This window comes from Physella acuta, unplaced genomic scaffold (assembly GCF_028476545.2).
Source record: "Physella acuta isolate Inbredline_101_S28 unplaced genomic scaffold, ASM2847654v3 ptg001613l, whole genome shotgun sequence".
NCBI lineage: Eukaryota > Metazoa > Mollusca > Gastropoda > Physidae > Physella > Physella acuta.
In genome coordinates this window covers 14015-30617 of record NW_026733127.1, presented here as the reverse complement: position 1 = coordinate 30617, position 16603 = coordinate 14015, and the positions used below count along the sequence as shown (strand labels likewise).

The following is a 16603-nucleotide window of genomic DNA, read 5'->3' as shown; positions in this document are numbered from 1 at the left end:
CAACACGTACACTAGCAGTTCATAGGACATCACATATACAACACGTCTCTAGCAGGTTATAAAACATCTCTTGCTTACACATCCACATATATAATACAAACATGAGTTTTATACATATTTTAAGTAAAACTTACCTCATGTTTTACCAGTCTGATCACCAATACCTCATGTGTTACCAGTCTGTTCACCAGTACCTCATTAATTTACTATTTGTACAACTTGCAGGTGTTGTACCAGCCACAAACTTCTTGAAGGATTCAGGTTTGGAGCTAACACCTCGCGGCTTTGTCACAGTCAATAAGGTAAACCACCATTTGTTTCACCAATACTTCCAAACATTTGGATTCCGTAACCTTTATGTATGTGTGTGTGTATGTCTACAAATATTGTATGTTTACTTATTACGTGTGTATGTGTATTTTTTATTTTGGGATCCTTCAATTAAAAAGTGTCCTCCCTGACACCCCCTTCCCTCTAGAACTGCCACTGTTTAAAACATCTATCTCCACCAGAATATGCGCACCAACATCCCTGACATCTACGCTGCAGGCGACATTGTTGAGTTCCCACTCTTCATTGCCAACAACCAGCAGGCCAACGTCCAGCATTGGCAGATGGCTCATCAGCATGGTTAGTTTGGTTTTTTAACTTACTGTGTCTCACCAGCATGGTTAGTTTGGTTTTTTAACTTACTGTGTCTCACCAGCATGGTTAGTTTGGTTTTTTAACTTACTGTGGCTCACCAGCATGGTTAGTTTAGTTTTTTAACTTACTGTGGCTCACCACCATGGTTAGTTTGGTTTTTTAACTTACTGTGGCTCACCAGCATGGTTAGTTTGGTTTTTTAACTTTTACCTCATCGTTACTGTATTCCAACTTAAACTGTATAAACATAATTCAGTAATGCATTTGACGCCAATACTGTATTTTAACTAAAACTGTATAAAGATAATTCAGTAATACATTTAACATCAATACTAACATTTTGAAAGATAACCCAGTAATATATATTAAAAAAATAGTTACCCTTTCAAACCTGGCAGTCTGTGGGGTGGATGAAGTAGAGTTAACCTGTTTCTATGACCTTGGCATATGAAGGGATAGTGTAGTCAGCACTATGCCCAGCCCTAATATGAGTCAGGTACCCATCAGAGATTGATGGACTCAAAGATATCCTATAGACTTAAGCCCAGGATGCGAACTCAAGACTTCTGTGTTAGTAGTTGTGCTCTCCACCATCCCAAGCCATCCCATGAATACATAATGCAGTAATACACAGTGCACTTATTAATCTTTGAACTTTCTTCCTGTGTAGGAAAGATAGCTGGGCTCAGCATAGCAGGTAAAGCCCAAGACATTCACAGTGTTCCATACTTCTGGACAGTCCAGTATGGCAAGAGCATCAGATATGCTGGTAGGTTTAAAAGTAATTAAGATTAAGTTATCAATAGAAGAATTAGATGATTGACAATAAACCATAAGACAAGTACAGCCAAACAAAAACAGGTTTTGTTTACCACTTCTAGTATATTTTTATAATATTTGTTTTGTACAATTCTGATTTTGTTTTTGTCTTCGTTGATCTTGAAATCAAAATATCAGATATACCAATACTTGTCAGACAACTGTGGATAAATTGGCTGTTTTAAAATGATCCCAATTATTTGTTTAAATGTACTTTTCCTGTGAATGATTTCCCTTTGTCTTGCAGGTTATGGCCCTGGCTATGATGACATCATCTTACATGGTGATGTGGACGACAACAAATTTGTTGCCTTCTATACCAAGTCAGTTCAACTACTCAGGAATTGATTTTACAATTACTGATCTTATAACTCATTGGATATTTAATCAAGTTAATTATTAATCTAACAAGTAGTTAGAACTTGATTTTGTTAGCATTATAGTAATCAGGGTGAGTTGAGCTTAGTATAACTGGATTTTGATTCCTTTGACTGCAGGAATGAAACAGTGGTGGCTGTTGCTAGTCTGGGTTGGGACCCAATAGTTTCTCAAGCAGCAGAGCTCATGTCAAAGGGAGGGGTGATAAAAAAAGATGACATCAAGTAAGTAGACACATTTTATTTAATCTCTAGAATTGGAGTTAGATAACTCACTGCTGTTTACTGATAAAACTGTTCTGATATTTTTTAACACTGAGTAAAATAAGTAACAGCTGCCTGTCTTTAACTCAATTATTTATTTCGATTTTCTGAACTAGGATAAATCAAAATATTTGCTCTATTTTCTTTTTTACTACACTTTATGTTAGGTATTTAAATCTAAAATGTAAATTACAAAAAAATACACATCCTATCCATTTTAAATAATTACTAACTCAATATGTTAGGCAAATTAGATTTTTTAAAAATAAAATAAAATGGATGGTTGTTATATAATTAAATAATTTTAAAAAAATTAAAAATCCCAGTTTTTTATAGTCAATGAAATACATTTTTTTTCCAGGTCAGATCCAGACAACTGGGTCTCCAAGTTATGTACACTGTGATCATGTGACAACCCACTTAGACAAGCCACTTCTATAGGACCTTGTTTAGACAACCCACTTCTAATTTTATAGGACCTTGTTTAGACAACCCACTTCTATAGGACCTTGTTTGTTTAGACAACCCTCTTCTAATTTTATAGTGCCTTGTTTAGACAACCCTCTTCCAATTCTATAGGACCTTGTTTAGACAACCCTCTTCCAATTCTATAGGACCTTGTTTAGACAAGCCAATTCTATAGTGCCTTGTTTAGACAACCCACTTCTAATTTTATAGGACCTTGTTTAGACAACCCACTTCTATAGGACCTTGTTTGTTTAGACAACCCTCTTCTAATTTTATAGGACCTTGTTTAGACAACCCTCTTTTAATTCTATAGGACCTTGTTTAGACAACCCACTTCTATAGTGCCTTGTTTAGACAACCCACTTCTAATTTTATAGGACCTTGTTTAGACAACCCTCTTCTAATTCTATAGGACCTTGTTTAGACAACCATTTCCAATTCTATAGGACCTTGTTTAGACAACCCGCTCCTATAGGACCTTGTTTAGACAACCCTCTTCTAATTCTATAAGACCTTGTTTAGACAACCCTCTTCTAATTCTATAGAACCTTGTTTAGACAACCGACTCCTATAGTAATTTGTTTAGACTGTTTAAATGATGATACATAAAAATGACCAGTGATCAATTGTTTAATATTTTTTGTTGTTAATAGTGTTGAATTTTATTTAAAATTAATTTAAAATGTGTGTGCCTTTTGCTGGGAAAAATCTGCCCTAATTATTTTTTATACTTTTTTTGTAGAACAATCTTAAAAAAATAAGTTTTCTATTGTTGTTGACCTTATAATGGCTAAATATTTTTGCAATTAAAAAACAACCAGCCTCAGACCCTCTTTGGGCACTAAAGGGTTACACTATACAAGTCTGTCCTCATGGTTAAACCAAATCATAGAAAGTTTATAAAAACAAATTTTTAAAGCATTTCCCTATGTACGAAAAAACAACATTTAATCTATGCAATAATGTTGGAATTAAACAACTACAGTGCCACTTCAGTACATTCAGAATTGGAAACTTTTAAAATAAAAAATAAAGCTCCTATTTGTGGTTCTAAAATTCCTTACATGTATTCACTTTTTTTTTTAGCTCAGGCCTATTTCTAAATTTTAGGAAAATAATAATAATGATGCTTGCAAGCGTTAGGTCGTAAAAGCTAAATTATTTATTACTGAGTTGAAGATAAGAAAAATAATTTGATAACACACTTGATAACAAATTAGATAACACATTGTATGATGTTATTGTCACTGGTTTCCTTCAACAGACACTGTACAATAATCTGTCCATAAAAGAATAGCGTGTGAATCAAGTGTAGCCTAACTACCTAAACAAGCTGTTTGAGAAAGAGCATAATTAAAGCAGTATTACAAATACATATAACTAACTATATTATTAAACTGCTTGTAAACTTCACTAGATATAAACTGCCAAGCTTGCAAAAAAAATTTCTTCAATATACAACTATTGCCTAAATATTTATGTAATATTCAGCCTTTTATTTAAATTGCTTTATTTTATTTATAGATTGTTTAATCAATTATTTACAAGCATTTATTAATTCTGCCATTAAGTGATATTAGTGGCATAATTTTTTTTTTCGTGACGAAATTTCTCAAAAATTTCTGTTTGTTTCATTCTTTTCTTGTAACAACTCCATCTTCATGGTATTCAGGGTTGGAGATGCATTTTGTTATTCATGCCAGTATGTATTGCATAAATAAACATTTTGTACAAACTGGGTTTTTGTTATCATTTGGAGGAGAATGTGTAAATAGATAGTTTTTAGTATAAATTTTTTACATAAATTTTTTTATAAATTTTTTACAAACTGAGTGAAAAAATTGACATTTTACTTGGGCTTAATGAATTATTATTGAAACAGTTACTTTAATCTTTTAGTGATTTTAATTGCAAAAGCTGAATGGAATCAGAAGTGTACTAATTATAGGCTGTCCAAATTGTGCTTCTATACATTCAGCCCAAAAACATCTAATTTATAAGTACACCTACTAATCGTGGCAAGAATTTGTACTTTGCTTAGTGGTGACATTAACAATAGGTACATTGAAGCAGAGGCGTAGCTAAATATAGGAGGGGGTGGCGGCACAAAATTGATTGTTTGCCCTGGGCGCCGGAATTGGTTGCTACACCTCTGCATTGAAGGGGGAGGGAGGATATAAAACAAGCAACCAGTGCCCACTCATTTTGTTTTTGTAATGCATGATTATGTACTTTTGGATGCATATGGCAGGAAACAGATTAGTACCGGAAAATGCATATTCGATCTTCGCCGTTCATAAACTTTCTAACCAGACATCGTTCGGGGATTTTGTTTATACTAATAAATAGAGCTATGTTTTTACAAGCTTCGTTAGCAACATTTTTGTGGAATACGTTTTTTATGACATTTTGTGCCGCGGCGAAGGATGCGAAGTATGCAAATCTGGACGGAATGGATCTACTTGGAAAAGTACGTGTACTGCACTAATAAGGTAAGAAATACTATTTTGTAAAAATAACTATTATTTTTATGGATTTTTCATTAGAAATGATTGCTGTAAATTATGAAAGTAAAAAAAAGTATATTTGAATGTGTTTTTTACTTTAATTTGAACAAAGTGAATGGCCATAATTACGACACATCGGCGTCGTTGAAAGCGGGGATTTCAGTTAATTTTTTACGGATATAAAATTGTATTTTTCTCCTCCGAGGCATGTACTTAAATAACAGTTTAGTTAAATGTATTTAATTCTGTAAAATATAAGTATTATTTTGCCGTAGATACTTAAAAAAATTTTTTTTATGATTTTCTGTCGGGGAAAATCGATATTCGCACCATGCACGCACGCGTAGTAAAACTAGACTTATCTTTAAAACACGAGAATCTTGAGTACACTGCGAATAACAAAGTTTTTAAATTTTAGTTTACTTTTGACTTTAAGCCATTTGTTTTAAATCGAAATTAATTGATAATGTAATTATTTCAAAGTAAAAATTTTCCGTCTGATTGGGTTCTAATCTTCGCCCACTGAACCAGCTTACGCACGACATTCGCGCGAGTCTGTTTCTTCGCAATAGTCTGTATAGTGTCGAGGGCTAATTCTAAAAAGAATCGAGTCCTTACTAATCCAATGTTTATTAAAATTAGGTACAATTGTTGGAACGCATGAGTAATAACAAATTAATATTTCTTTAAATCTATAGCCAAAAGAAAGTAGAACTTTATAACTCTGTAAATTATGAATCGAGTGACGGCTGTCGTGAAAACGGGAGCCATTTTACTCTTTTTTTTTAGGGTGACCTACTTTTATTATATAAGTTTAAAATTCATCGATTTGATAAGCAGCTGAGTAGCTGACTACGCATGCGATATGGCTGGCACGTTTTGGGATAGGGATCGAGTACACCATAGAATTTTTTTTTTCTTAGAACTAAGCGTATTTTTTTTTAAATCAAAAGATACTTACGGTGCCCTGTCAAAACGGCCCGGGACAAATCGGCCCCGTCAAAACGGCCCCGTTAATACGACCCCGTCAAATCGACTCCCGACAAACCGACCCCGTCAAAATAACCCCGTCAAAAGGGCCCCGACTTATTGGCTCCCGTCAAATGGGCTCCCGTCATTTAGGCTACCGACAAATAGGCTCCCGTTATATAGGCTCCCGACAAAAGGGCTCCAGTCAATAAGGCTCCTGACAAATAGGCTCCCGTCATTTTGGCTCCCGACATATAGTCTCCCGTCATTTAGTTTTTTCCACAAAACGGCCCCCGTCATTACGACTCCCGACAAATAGGCTCCCGCCATTTAGTTTCTCCACAAAACGGCCCCCGTCATTACGACTCCCGACAAATAGGCTAGCGTCATGTTGGCTCCCGACAAAAAGGCTCCTGTCAATTTGGCTCCAGACAAAAGGACCACTGACACAGTGGCGTAGCTACCGTAAAGCTAGCGTAAGCAAGGCATGGGGGCCCAAGGCACATAGGGGCCCTTTTCCCTCATAACAAATTAAAACTTTTACAATGAAATTTTAATATTTGTTACATATAAATAATTTTAAAAAAGAAAAAGGTTAAAAGTTCCAAAAAGCCCCCCCCCCCCCCCCCACCGTTTCGGCAGTGGGATTCAGTGTTTGTGGGTCAAACAGAGCCCAACCGTTATAATAACACTACAGGCTATATCACTTTGTCGTGCAAGACATTGAGAGAATCAGCCTATAAATAAACTTTTTAGCAGTAGTTGGCAAGCATAATAAAATAGTATAAATACAAAATCAGGATATATAAAATACAAAATGTTGCCTTCAGAATATTTATATATTAAAAAATATCCATCGTAAGTAGAAGTTGATCTCTTCGTTTAACTCCTCTGTAGCCTAACGCAGAGGCGTAGCTAAGGCAAGGCGGGGGGTGCGGACCGCAACGGGTGACACCATTTAGGGGGGGTGACACCAAAGGCAAAAAATTGTAAAATTTATAGAATGAAATGCCATTTTCCAGATCCATTAGTTAAAGTTAAATAGTCTTCTAAGTATAAATCGAAAATTATATCAAGAGGGGGGGGGGGGGGCTGTGACACCACGACGTAAACGTAAACTATAAAGAAAACAATGCTACATCCAACTGTATTATAAACAGACTGTAGATAAACATCGTGACTATTAATTCAGCAGTGATTAAAGCTTAAACACGTACGTGTACCAGTATGTGGCATATATATAAATTTTAGGCCTATGTAGGCCGACACACACACACACACACACACACATATATATATATATATATATATATATATATATATATATATATATATATATATATATATATATATATATATATATATATATATATATATATATATATATATATATATATATATATATATATATATATATATATATATATATATATATATATATATATATATATATATATATATATATATATATATATATGCTTTGTTTCCTGGGAGGGGGTGACAATACGAAGTGCCGCACCGGGTGAGACCCGACCTAGCGACGCCACTGGCCTAACGGCTGACGAAGGGGCCCACTGATAATTTTTGCATAGGGGCCCAAAAATCCTAGCTACGCCACTGCACTGACAATACCGTTTCTGTAGAGACTAAGTCTCCCGGCAAAGCGGTCTCATTGAATATGACATCTGCCAGTGGGACCCCTTCATCAATATTCTTTAGAGTTAGCTTATCCAACACTCTTATGTAATACAACGTATGCATCTCTTGTTCGGCAGGTCTTATTTTTATATTAGTTTATCTATTATAAAATATAGTATGTTTTAATTTAAGGGTCATCTATCTATGACATCCATAATTGAGTCGGTTATAGTCTGTTCCAACTCATTGTGTGGGGAGAAGGGTCCACGCTGTACCTTCCTAACTGCAATATGCTTGTACAGGGGCGTAGCGAGGGGGGGGGGGGGGTGCGGACCGCACCGGGTGACACCATTTAGGGGGGTGACACAAAGGCAAAAAATAGCAAAATATATAGAGAAAAAGTTGAGGGGGTGGGGGTGCAAATCGAAAGTTTGGGGGGGGGGGGGGGGGGTGCAAATCGAAAACTTGAAAGTTTGTCCCCGGGAAGGGTCGCAACGCCTCTCGGGGGGGGGGGGGGGGTGACACCATTAAGTGCCGCACCGGGTGACACCTGACCTCGCTACGCCACTGTGCTTGTAGGTTATCAAAACAAAATGCTTTTATCATGTTAACATCATGTATATCATACATTTACACTTCTGTGCTCGCTTTTAAGCAACAGATCTTTTCTGTTGTAAATTAAACATTATCAAAACTTTAGAATTGGTGGAATTTAGCTGATAAGGGCTCGATTTGTTTGTGAATTAATGTTGGTTCATGAAAAAATAATTTCATTCGGGCATTAAAAAGAGGTTATGGTGGTATTGGAGGTAGGACACAATGGTTACTTTTATGCCAATAGTGGTCATATCATTCATTTTTCTGGAGCCAATATGTCGGGAGTCATTTTGTCAAAAACCAATATGGCGGGAGCCCAATTGCCGGGAGCCAATATGTCGGGAGCCCATTTGTCGGTAGCCAAAATGTCGTGAGCCCATTTGCCGGGAGCCCATTTGTCTTGAGCCCTTATGTCGAGAGCCAATATGTCGGGAGCCGCTTTGTCGGGAGCCAATATGTCCTGAGCCTATTTGTCAGGGGTTAATATGTCGGGAGTCCATTTGTCGGGAGCCTAAATATCGGGAGCCCATTTGTCGGGAGCCTATATGTCGCAAGTCAATATGACGGGAGCCCATTTGACGGGAGCCAATAAGTCGGGGCCCTTTTGACGGGGTTATTTTGACGGGGTCGGTTTGTCGGGAGTCGATTTGACGGGGTCGTATTAACGGGGCCGTTTTGACGGGGCCGATTTGTCCCGGGCCGTTTTGACAGGGCACCATTTTTTAGATCTAGATCTACTTACTATTTGACAACCGTGTCAGTAAAATGAGGTCAGCGCTTCCAGATTCTTGGGTTTTAATTATGTTTGTCATTTTGATCTATTATAAGTAGCATTAAAACAACTGCATCTATTATCAACATTGTTTTTATATGCCAGTTCTAATTATACATTCTGTTCATTACCAATTCTAATGAAATCGTATCAGGCCCTAACACCCTGTTCACCTACACTCCTACACTGACACTACACTTGAAAGACGCCACAGAGAGTCGTAACTTTAAATTAATGTTTAAAGTACTAAACAATTATAATTAGCCATGTAAATGCTGCAACTATATTAAAAATTGGCATATAGACATATTTTATTAATTATGTTTTTTATATAGACCTTCTATATTTAACTCTGTTATTTTTTTCTTCCCCAGAGTGTTTCTAAAAGCCAGAATTTTAAAGGGGAGGGCGGTCGTTTTTTTTCTCAAGAATAATTATAGAAATAAGCTATAAACTGGTATATTTTGTAAAGTTTGACACATTTACAAATAAATGTATGCCTAAGTGACATTTCTGTGTAATTATATTGTTAATTTTGTGAATTTCGTGGATTTTTAGACCTCACTACATTTAGATGTAAAAAAAAATCTCAGTTGAGTGAGTGTGGTTAATCTACATTTTGAACGTGATGTAAATGTCTAGTGCTATTAATTTTTATATTTTTGAATTCCTCGATTGTTAAGCAACAAAATTGATATATAATATGTCAATAATTGTTACTTTGAAAATTGGCGAAAATCGACCCTAAAAGTAGATGCTTGAGGGTTGAATCTGTTTCCTGCCATATGGGGGGGGGGGGGGGGGGCACTTTTGTTTTAAAGTTTAAACTTTCTGGAGAGTGGGAGGAGGGCAGATGATGGTTAAAGTGGGCCCTGGCCTTTAGGCTATAATTATAATATATATTTTCTCTATTTCGTCAGGAGGTTGGGGGGGGGGAGATGCCTGAAAAAACTGACAGAAGATTAATTGTAGCGACAAAAGCTATTGTAAAATGGAGTGTCTCGAGTACAGAGAAACTAACATACTACCGTTCTTTTCTGGCACCTCATAGATAATATATAATAATTGATCGAAATTAAACTAATATTACTAGACTAATAAACTTGGATTTGCTTAGGAATCGTGCAGTAGCGTAGCGAGGGGGGGGGGGGGCGGGGGACATATGTCCCCGGGCGCCAACCTTAGGGGGCGCCAAAATGGGTTGGAAAAATAAATTGAAAGGTTGAGGGTGGTGCAAATCGAAAGTTTGAGGGGGGGGGGGAGGATGCAAATCGAAATCTTGAGGGGGGGGGGATGCAAATCGAAAAGTTTGTCCCCGGGCGCCGGGTAGGGTCGCTACGCCTCTGGTGATGACAGGAGCCCTATTGTCTGGAGCCTATATGACAGGGTCCGTTTGTTTGAGGCAATTTTTACAGGGCTGACTGTTTCATCACTGGCATTTTTTTGTCACGAGTTGTGTCTTCTATCTACATCTGCAAAAAAAAAAAAAAAAAAAAAAAATACACGGGAAAGTTGCTGCATTGTTGATTAAATTTTCCAGGAAATCCGAACTCTTTTACAAAAATGATCATTAAAGTGTAAAATTCTACATCCGCTAAACATTTGCAAATGAATGCATAGTAGATCTATGAAACATTGATCTGAAGGATAGACTACCCAACCTCTTTTAAATGAACATTTTCGAGTTATACTAGATCTAGATACAGATCTAGATCTACTAGTAACATTTATATTTATTGTTCAAAATCTTAGTTCATCGTTGTTTGCTTAAAAGATAATTTTAATAATGGGAGAGTTTCAGAGCATTCGACCATTCAAGGTAAAACAAGCGTTCAAGTTCAAGGCTTGAGTTGAACTTCAAAATAGGCCTACAATGTTTAATTTTAATGTTTGTTTATGCTTCTGTTGTTTGTTACTTTGTCAGCCAACTGTTATGTTGGTCTAACATCTTTAGATTTAACCATATCCTGTTCCTATTCCTAACCCGAGCTCTCATGGTCATGCCTACCATAAACTGCATAAAGTACTCAACTTATGTCTTAAGAAGTCTTAAAGTTGCCATAAAACATTGGATTGGCTATTGCCTAATCTGTAGCTGTAATCATATCCCTTAAAAAGTTAAAAGCTCAACAGTCTTTATTTACTAAGTAAACATGAGGGGGGAGGGACAAAATACATATCTTTTGTAACACATCTCAAAACACTTGCTGCCTGGAAGCATAACCACTTCGACCAGCCGTACAGTAAAAAACATCACAATATAAAAAAGTTGAATGTCCTACAGAAGATAATAAAAAAATATGTAGGCTTAAGCATACGCTGGACAATACATTTTATTTTAAACAATAAATAATGGGCCCATGATTTGTTTGTTAAAAATAGCTAATTACGTAGCTAGGCCAATGCAAAAATTTAATTTCAGTAAAACAATATATAATTACGAGTAGACACTCCCTTTAACCCATGCATTTTTCATTAATTTAAACTTGAAGTTAAAGATATTTGCCTTCCCATAAAATAACTTATAAGGATATTATTGAATATATTAGTCACACATCACTTTTCATAAACAAGTAGGCTGTAGGCTAATAAATTTACAGTAATCCCCTGTCTAAGAGACTAAGAACTACTAATTTTATTTTCCTTGTTAAAAAATAATTAGAATCTAGGCATAGTATTGCTACTTAAATTTGAATAAGCAGTAATTTTTATTTTTACAGATCATGTCAGTGGTGATGGTGAGCATTGCAATAGTTCTAACCATTGTGTCACTGGCAGGTCCTGATTGGGTCAGTGCGTCTTTTTATGAGGGCGATGTTAAGTCATGGGGGCTTTGGTGGGATTGCTTGAAGGTTCATGCTTCATTTGAGATGTGCCTCAGTGCAGGTAACTTCATTCATCAAATCATAATTTTTTTTTTTTTATTTGTTGCCTGATTGTCTAGTGGTCATATTTAATTTTCTTCTTTCTTGTATTGATTTTCTATTTAATGAGAATGTTGGTTTTTTTGTAGACTGGCTTGCAGGCTGTGCTGCTATGGTGTTCTTGTCCCTCATAGCTGATGTGCTGGGTGCAGCACTTGGAATATGGGGTCTTTGTGCTAAGCGACGTATGCCATATGTCTTAGCTGGTGGAGTCTGCATTCTTTCCTGTAAGAGCTTCATTTTTTCTTCTGTTGATCTTTATTTTAATGCATCATTGGAAATATTGAAGTATTCCAACATTTGTAACAGATCTTTAGAATATAACATAAACATTTTTATCAGAACGTTGTATGGTTTTAAAAAAATCTAAGTAACTATAATACTACAAGACCATAATAATATGATCCAGTAAATTGAGGTTATTTCCCTTCTTAATGGCCTATGTTTTGTTTTAGGTATCTGTATGGTGATTAGTCTCATCATTTACCCTGTTATGTTTACACAGGAGGTAAGTGTCATAGAGAAACTAAAGTCTACCTCTTTGTTTAACCTGTTTCTGTTTGAATGTGAGGATTAGTTTGATTTTGTTAGAGCTTAAACATGTAGTGGGGGTCATGTTGTAAAAATGTAAACCTCCTTTTAGAACCTAATGCTATATGGACCAAGTGAAGTATGAAGTAAAGTTCACTTGTTATTTCTGTGATCTCGGTATATGAAAGATGGTGTAGTCAGGACTATGCCAGACCACCCTTGTTTTCCCTAATGTGAGTTGGATGTACTTGAATCTGTATTCAAATTCCAGACTTTCTAATGTCGTAGGTCATTCTGATATTAAACTAGCTTTTAAGGTTCTGTTATGAGTCTAGTTTGAAATTATACCGTGGTTATTTTGTTTTCCCTAGGTAAGAACAAACCCTGACTACAATGCGGAAACCTCTGACTTTGAGTTCTCTTGGACATTTGGCATAGCTTGTGGCACTGTTTTCTTTCTGATGGGGGGAGCCATTTTCTTTTTCATTCGGCTGAGGGAAGAAGAGGATGCCCAGCCCATGAAATCTGTGGACGACAAATCTTACTTCAGCGTCAACTGATCAGCTGAAATCTTGATTCAGGTACACATCAGATGAGTAGACTGTGTAGGCCATTATTGTAAGCATTGTCTAAGCCATATTCCGTCATGGTTGACAAGTATTGTGTAAGCCAGATTTCATTATAGGTGGCAAATATTGTGCAAGCCGTGTTCCATCATTTATAGTAGACAGCTATTGTATAAACCTTGTTCCAAACTTAACGCAGTGGTTTAAGTTGAAAAAATTAGAACAAGTATCAAAAAACATTTTCATAACAAACTTAAAGGGCTAAAAGCATGGACATAAATCTAGATCTTAATTATTTATTTTAGTAAAAATAAGATTTTGACTCTAGAAATCTTCTCAAAATATTTTGTGACTAACATTTTAATTTTTACAAATATGGTATTTAGAGCTGAGCTTGCTTTCCTATTTTTAGTATGCTTTAAAGCTTGTTATGATAATGATTTTAATACTTGTTTTGTTTTATATCTTCCCCATTATTGTGAAGAAAGTATTCTCTTTTAAAACAACCCTTCACACTACAACAGTCATCTCCCCTTTTGTTAACGAACAGTAATTGTGAACAAAGTAAAAGTTTGTAAAAAGTGTTCATTGACCAACCTATTTAAGTGGGACATTTGAGATTAATTTAAGTGATGAAATATAGAACGGTGCATAATAATAAAATGTATTGATATTACAAATTTTATAGTCTGTTGGTTGAGGCACAATCTCATTTTTACAAGATTGTTTTAATTTTTATAATCAAATGTGACAAATATTTTTTTAAAGCTGGTTTATTCTCCAGTCATAATACAAAACACAACTCATTACCATTTTTACATAATAACTTATATAAGACTAGTCAGCACTTTGTTAACACGTGCTTATTTTGTTGGTTTTTTTTAAAAATCCTACTTAAAAATTTGCTTAATTAAGTAATTAAAGAACAATGTAATTATCAATCACTACCAGACTACTTTTTATCACTCTGGTATATTTATTAACACTTCAGGTATGTTCTGTGTATGCAGCCACCTTAGGTTACAACAATGTGATTTATTGCTCTTGGTGTATTTCACTTACATCAATGTACATTCCTTAACTTATTAGTCTGTACATTTATTGCTGTTTATTTTTACACTGTCATTGATATTCCAACATTGGTTGCTGCTAAATGCTAGTTGTGATATGCTGGGGTGTCACATTCCTTGTTTATTTCAATGTCAAAATACTGTAAATATCTTAAAATTTATGTTGTAAGCTATTTGATGTTGTTATACTAGTCGCTATTTTTATTGCTAGTTTTTTTCCCACTAATAATTTTTTAAAGTAAATCCAGAGGGCTTGTCATTTTAAACAGGCTTTACAGTTAAGGTAAAAATTAAATTGAATTATAATCAATTTATTTTATTTTTATTGAAAAAAACCACATGAATTATTTTGTGTATTTAGAGATTTTATACATTTCTGTAATGTTAGTGAATAACATTCCTTTTTTTTAAAAAAAATACCTTTCTGTTTTTAATGTTCTAATGATTGTTATTTATTTTAAAATGTATAAGTTTTTTGGCCAGTATTAAAGGATACATAATCAAACAGACACCAGATGGTTTGAAACCACTGGTTTGTTGTATTTATTATTGTTGTTTAATAATGTGAATAACATGTTCTATTGTAATTCATGAAACTCATTCCTGTCTCAAAGAAATATCAAATTGCTAATTAACGAGAAATGGTTCTTTTTTTATTATAACATTCCATGTTCGTATCTGAAGTGGGAAGGGATACATTTACTTGTGTTTTAATTCATAGTTTTATTTAAAATTTCTACTACTCTCAACATTTTTTGTGTTAACTCAACATAAATATAATCTTCATTAAATCTGAGATTCATATTATCTTTGATCCTATCCTTGGCATTAATCTTTAGTCATTCTATATTTATATTTTTTACACATTTTACTCAGCTGTCACTTTTTTCAGCAGTTTGAACACATAGAATATTTTGCTTAATAGTATACATTTTTGTCTAGTTATACAAATTTCAACCTATCTAAATAGTCATTACAGATCTAAACTTTTGTCTGCATAGTTATAACAGCTTTTTTGGTCAATTTCTAGTCTTTTTCTTCACATATGCCTACTTATTACCATGGTTATGTTTGTTAACACTTTTACATTTTTTTAAACCTGTAATTTTAAAAAAAAACCCTGTGAGGATCAATTGGTGCTATGTGCAGTCATAACTGTCTCAGCTTTAGGGGTTGTCTTCTAAAAATTGTTGAACACCTTGACATATTCTTTTTAAGAAAACACATTTGTCAGAAGATGCTTGTTAGCTAGTAGTGTGTGTATATATTTTTAATTATTGTAAGACATGACAATTTTTTTGTTTGTTAAATAGTCTTATTTTAGAAAAACAACAAACAATTGGCTATCAATTGGTGTAATATTTGATCAGACAAGTATATAAATTGGCATGGGTAAGGATGGTGGTCAGTGGAGGACTCAATTGGTGGTCATCCTTAAAACCTGAGGTCTGAAGTTTAAATCCTGGTGATAACCTGGTCTGTGGCTTAAGCATAATCAAAAGATATCATTGAGCCCATTCAGCCCTTTTTAGTACCTGAAGCCAACTGAGATAGGAGCCATGACACTGTCTCAACCACCAAATACATGAAGTTGGATACCATCTTATCCACCAATCAAATACTTCTGCCATTTCTAGCAGTAGAATTTGTTCACCCCTATTGACTGTATTTTCCTAAGATTTTTAGTTATTGCTGTGGCATTATATAATTTTCTGACAGGTAATGACAACTTTTTTTAACAAGGCTAAACACTTTGTACTTTGTTTCATCTTAAAAATACAAGATAAATCTCCGTGTAGACTGTTCAGATAAAACATTTTAAAGTTGAAAAACATGTAAATTAACAAGTGTGAAACCTTTGAGCAGTAAGCTAACATAATTTTAAAAAATGGACATATCTATATGACTTAATATACAATTTTTTACACTGAACTTGTTTGGTAAACTTGATATACATTTTGTTGTACATGTTTAGTTAAAATAGTTAGTCAACAAATTCTGATCATCCAATAAAGTTTTGTTGTCAGCCTGAACTGTTTTATTTCATTTCACTCTTGTACTTGTCCGGGTGTAATGGCCTCGCTTGACCAGAGTTTTTGAACAACATAAAACTCATGATTTCTGCTTTCTCATACTCATCCGGTCAGTTCATTTATGCTTAATTTAAATAATAATAAAAAAGATTTTAAAAATCCTTATAATGATCTTTTAAATGCACTGAAAATAAAAAATAATTTGCTTTCATTAAGAAAGGCGTTGGTTGCCAAATTTTGTAGATTTTATGCACGACCAAAGATTTCATTTTTAAAAAAGCGTGTTAGTTTCATGTTTTCAGCGCATTTAAAGCTTAGTTTTATAAGCATTTTTAATATTTTTTCCCACGTTTTTGTAATTCGTTCTAAATGTAGCTGACACCACATCACTATAAACTAATCAATAAACATACTTTTTCAAAG

At 34.6% G+C, this 16603-nt stretch overlaps 2 protein-coding genes and 1 long non-coding RNA gene across 8 annotated transcripts in view; all 3 read left to right on the top strand.

The window, feature by feature from the left end:
• Nucleotides 1–4308, top strand: part of LOC131929313 (apoptosis-inducing factor 3) — a 53939-nt gene extending 49631 nt beyond the window's left edge. For all 6 annotated transcript variants that reach the window (XM_059285423.1, XM_059285420.1, XM_059285419.1 and 3 more), the window contains 6 exons: nt 226–302; nt 513–630; nt 1316–1414; nt 1712–1787; nt 1962–2066; nt 2467–4308. In XM_059285423.1, coding sequence (XP_059141406.1) covers nt 226–302; nt 513–630; nt 1316–1414; nt 1712–1787; nt 1962–2066; nt 2467–2509 — 518 coding nt within the window. In that variant the 3' untranslated portion in view covers nt 2510–4308. The remainder of the gene's footprint in view (nt 1–225; nt 303–512; nt 631–1315; nt 1415–1711; nt 1788–1961; nt 2067–2466) is intronic.
• Nucleotides 4309–4853: 545 nt separating this feature from the next.
• Nucleotides 4854–9798, top strand: LOC131929312 (uncharacterized). Its single transcript, XR_009383946.1, has 2 exons — nt 4854–5065; nt 9431–9798. It is a non-coding gene; the product is annotated as an uncharacterized LOC131929312 (long non-coding RNA).
• An 852-nt stretch (nt 9799–10650) lies between these two features.
• On the top strand, nt 10651–16169 carry LOC131929317 (transmembrane protein 47). Its single transcript, XM_059285429.1, has 5 exons — nt 10651–10875; nt 11777–11942; nt 12070–12207; nt 12436–12488; nt 12883–16169. Exons 1-5 carry the CDS (start codon nt 10843–10845, stop codon nt 13069–13071), a joined length of 579 nt encoding a protein of 192 aa, XP_059141412.1. The 5' UTR covers nt 10651–10842; the 3' UTR covers nt 13072–16169.
• Nucleotides 16170–16603: the final 434 nt, after the last annotated feature.

Bases quoted from the DNA above. Each gene is read 5' to 3' on its own strand.
- LOC131929317 (XM_059285429.1), top strand. From the start codon at position 10,843: ATGGGAGAGTTTCAGAGCATTCGACCATTCAAG. The intron at 12,208-12,435 runs GTAAGAGCTTCA...GTTTTGTTTTAG, and splicing joins TGGAGTCTGCATTCTTTCCT to GTATCTGTATGGTGATTAGT. The intron at 12,489-12,882 runs GTAAGTGTCATA...TGTTTTCCCTAG, and splicing joins CTGTTATGTTTACACAGGAG to GTAAGAACAAACCCTGACTA.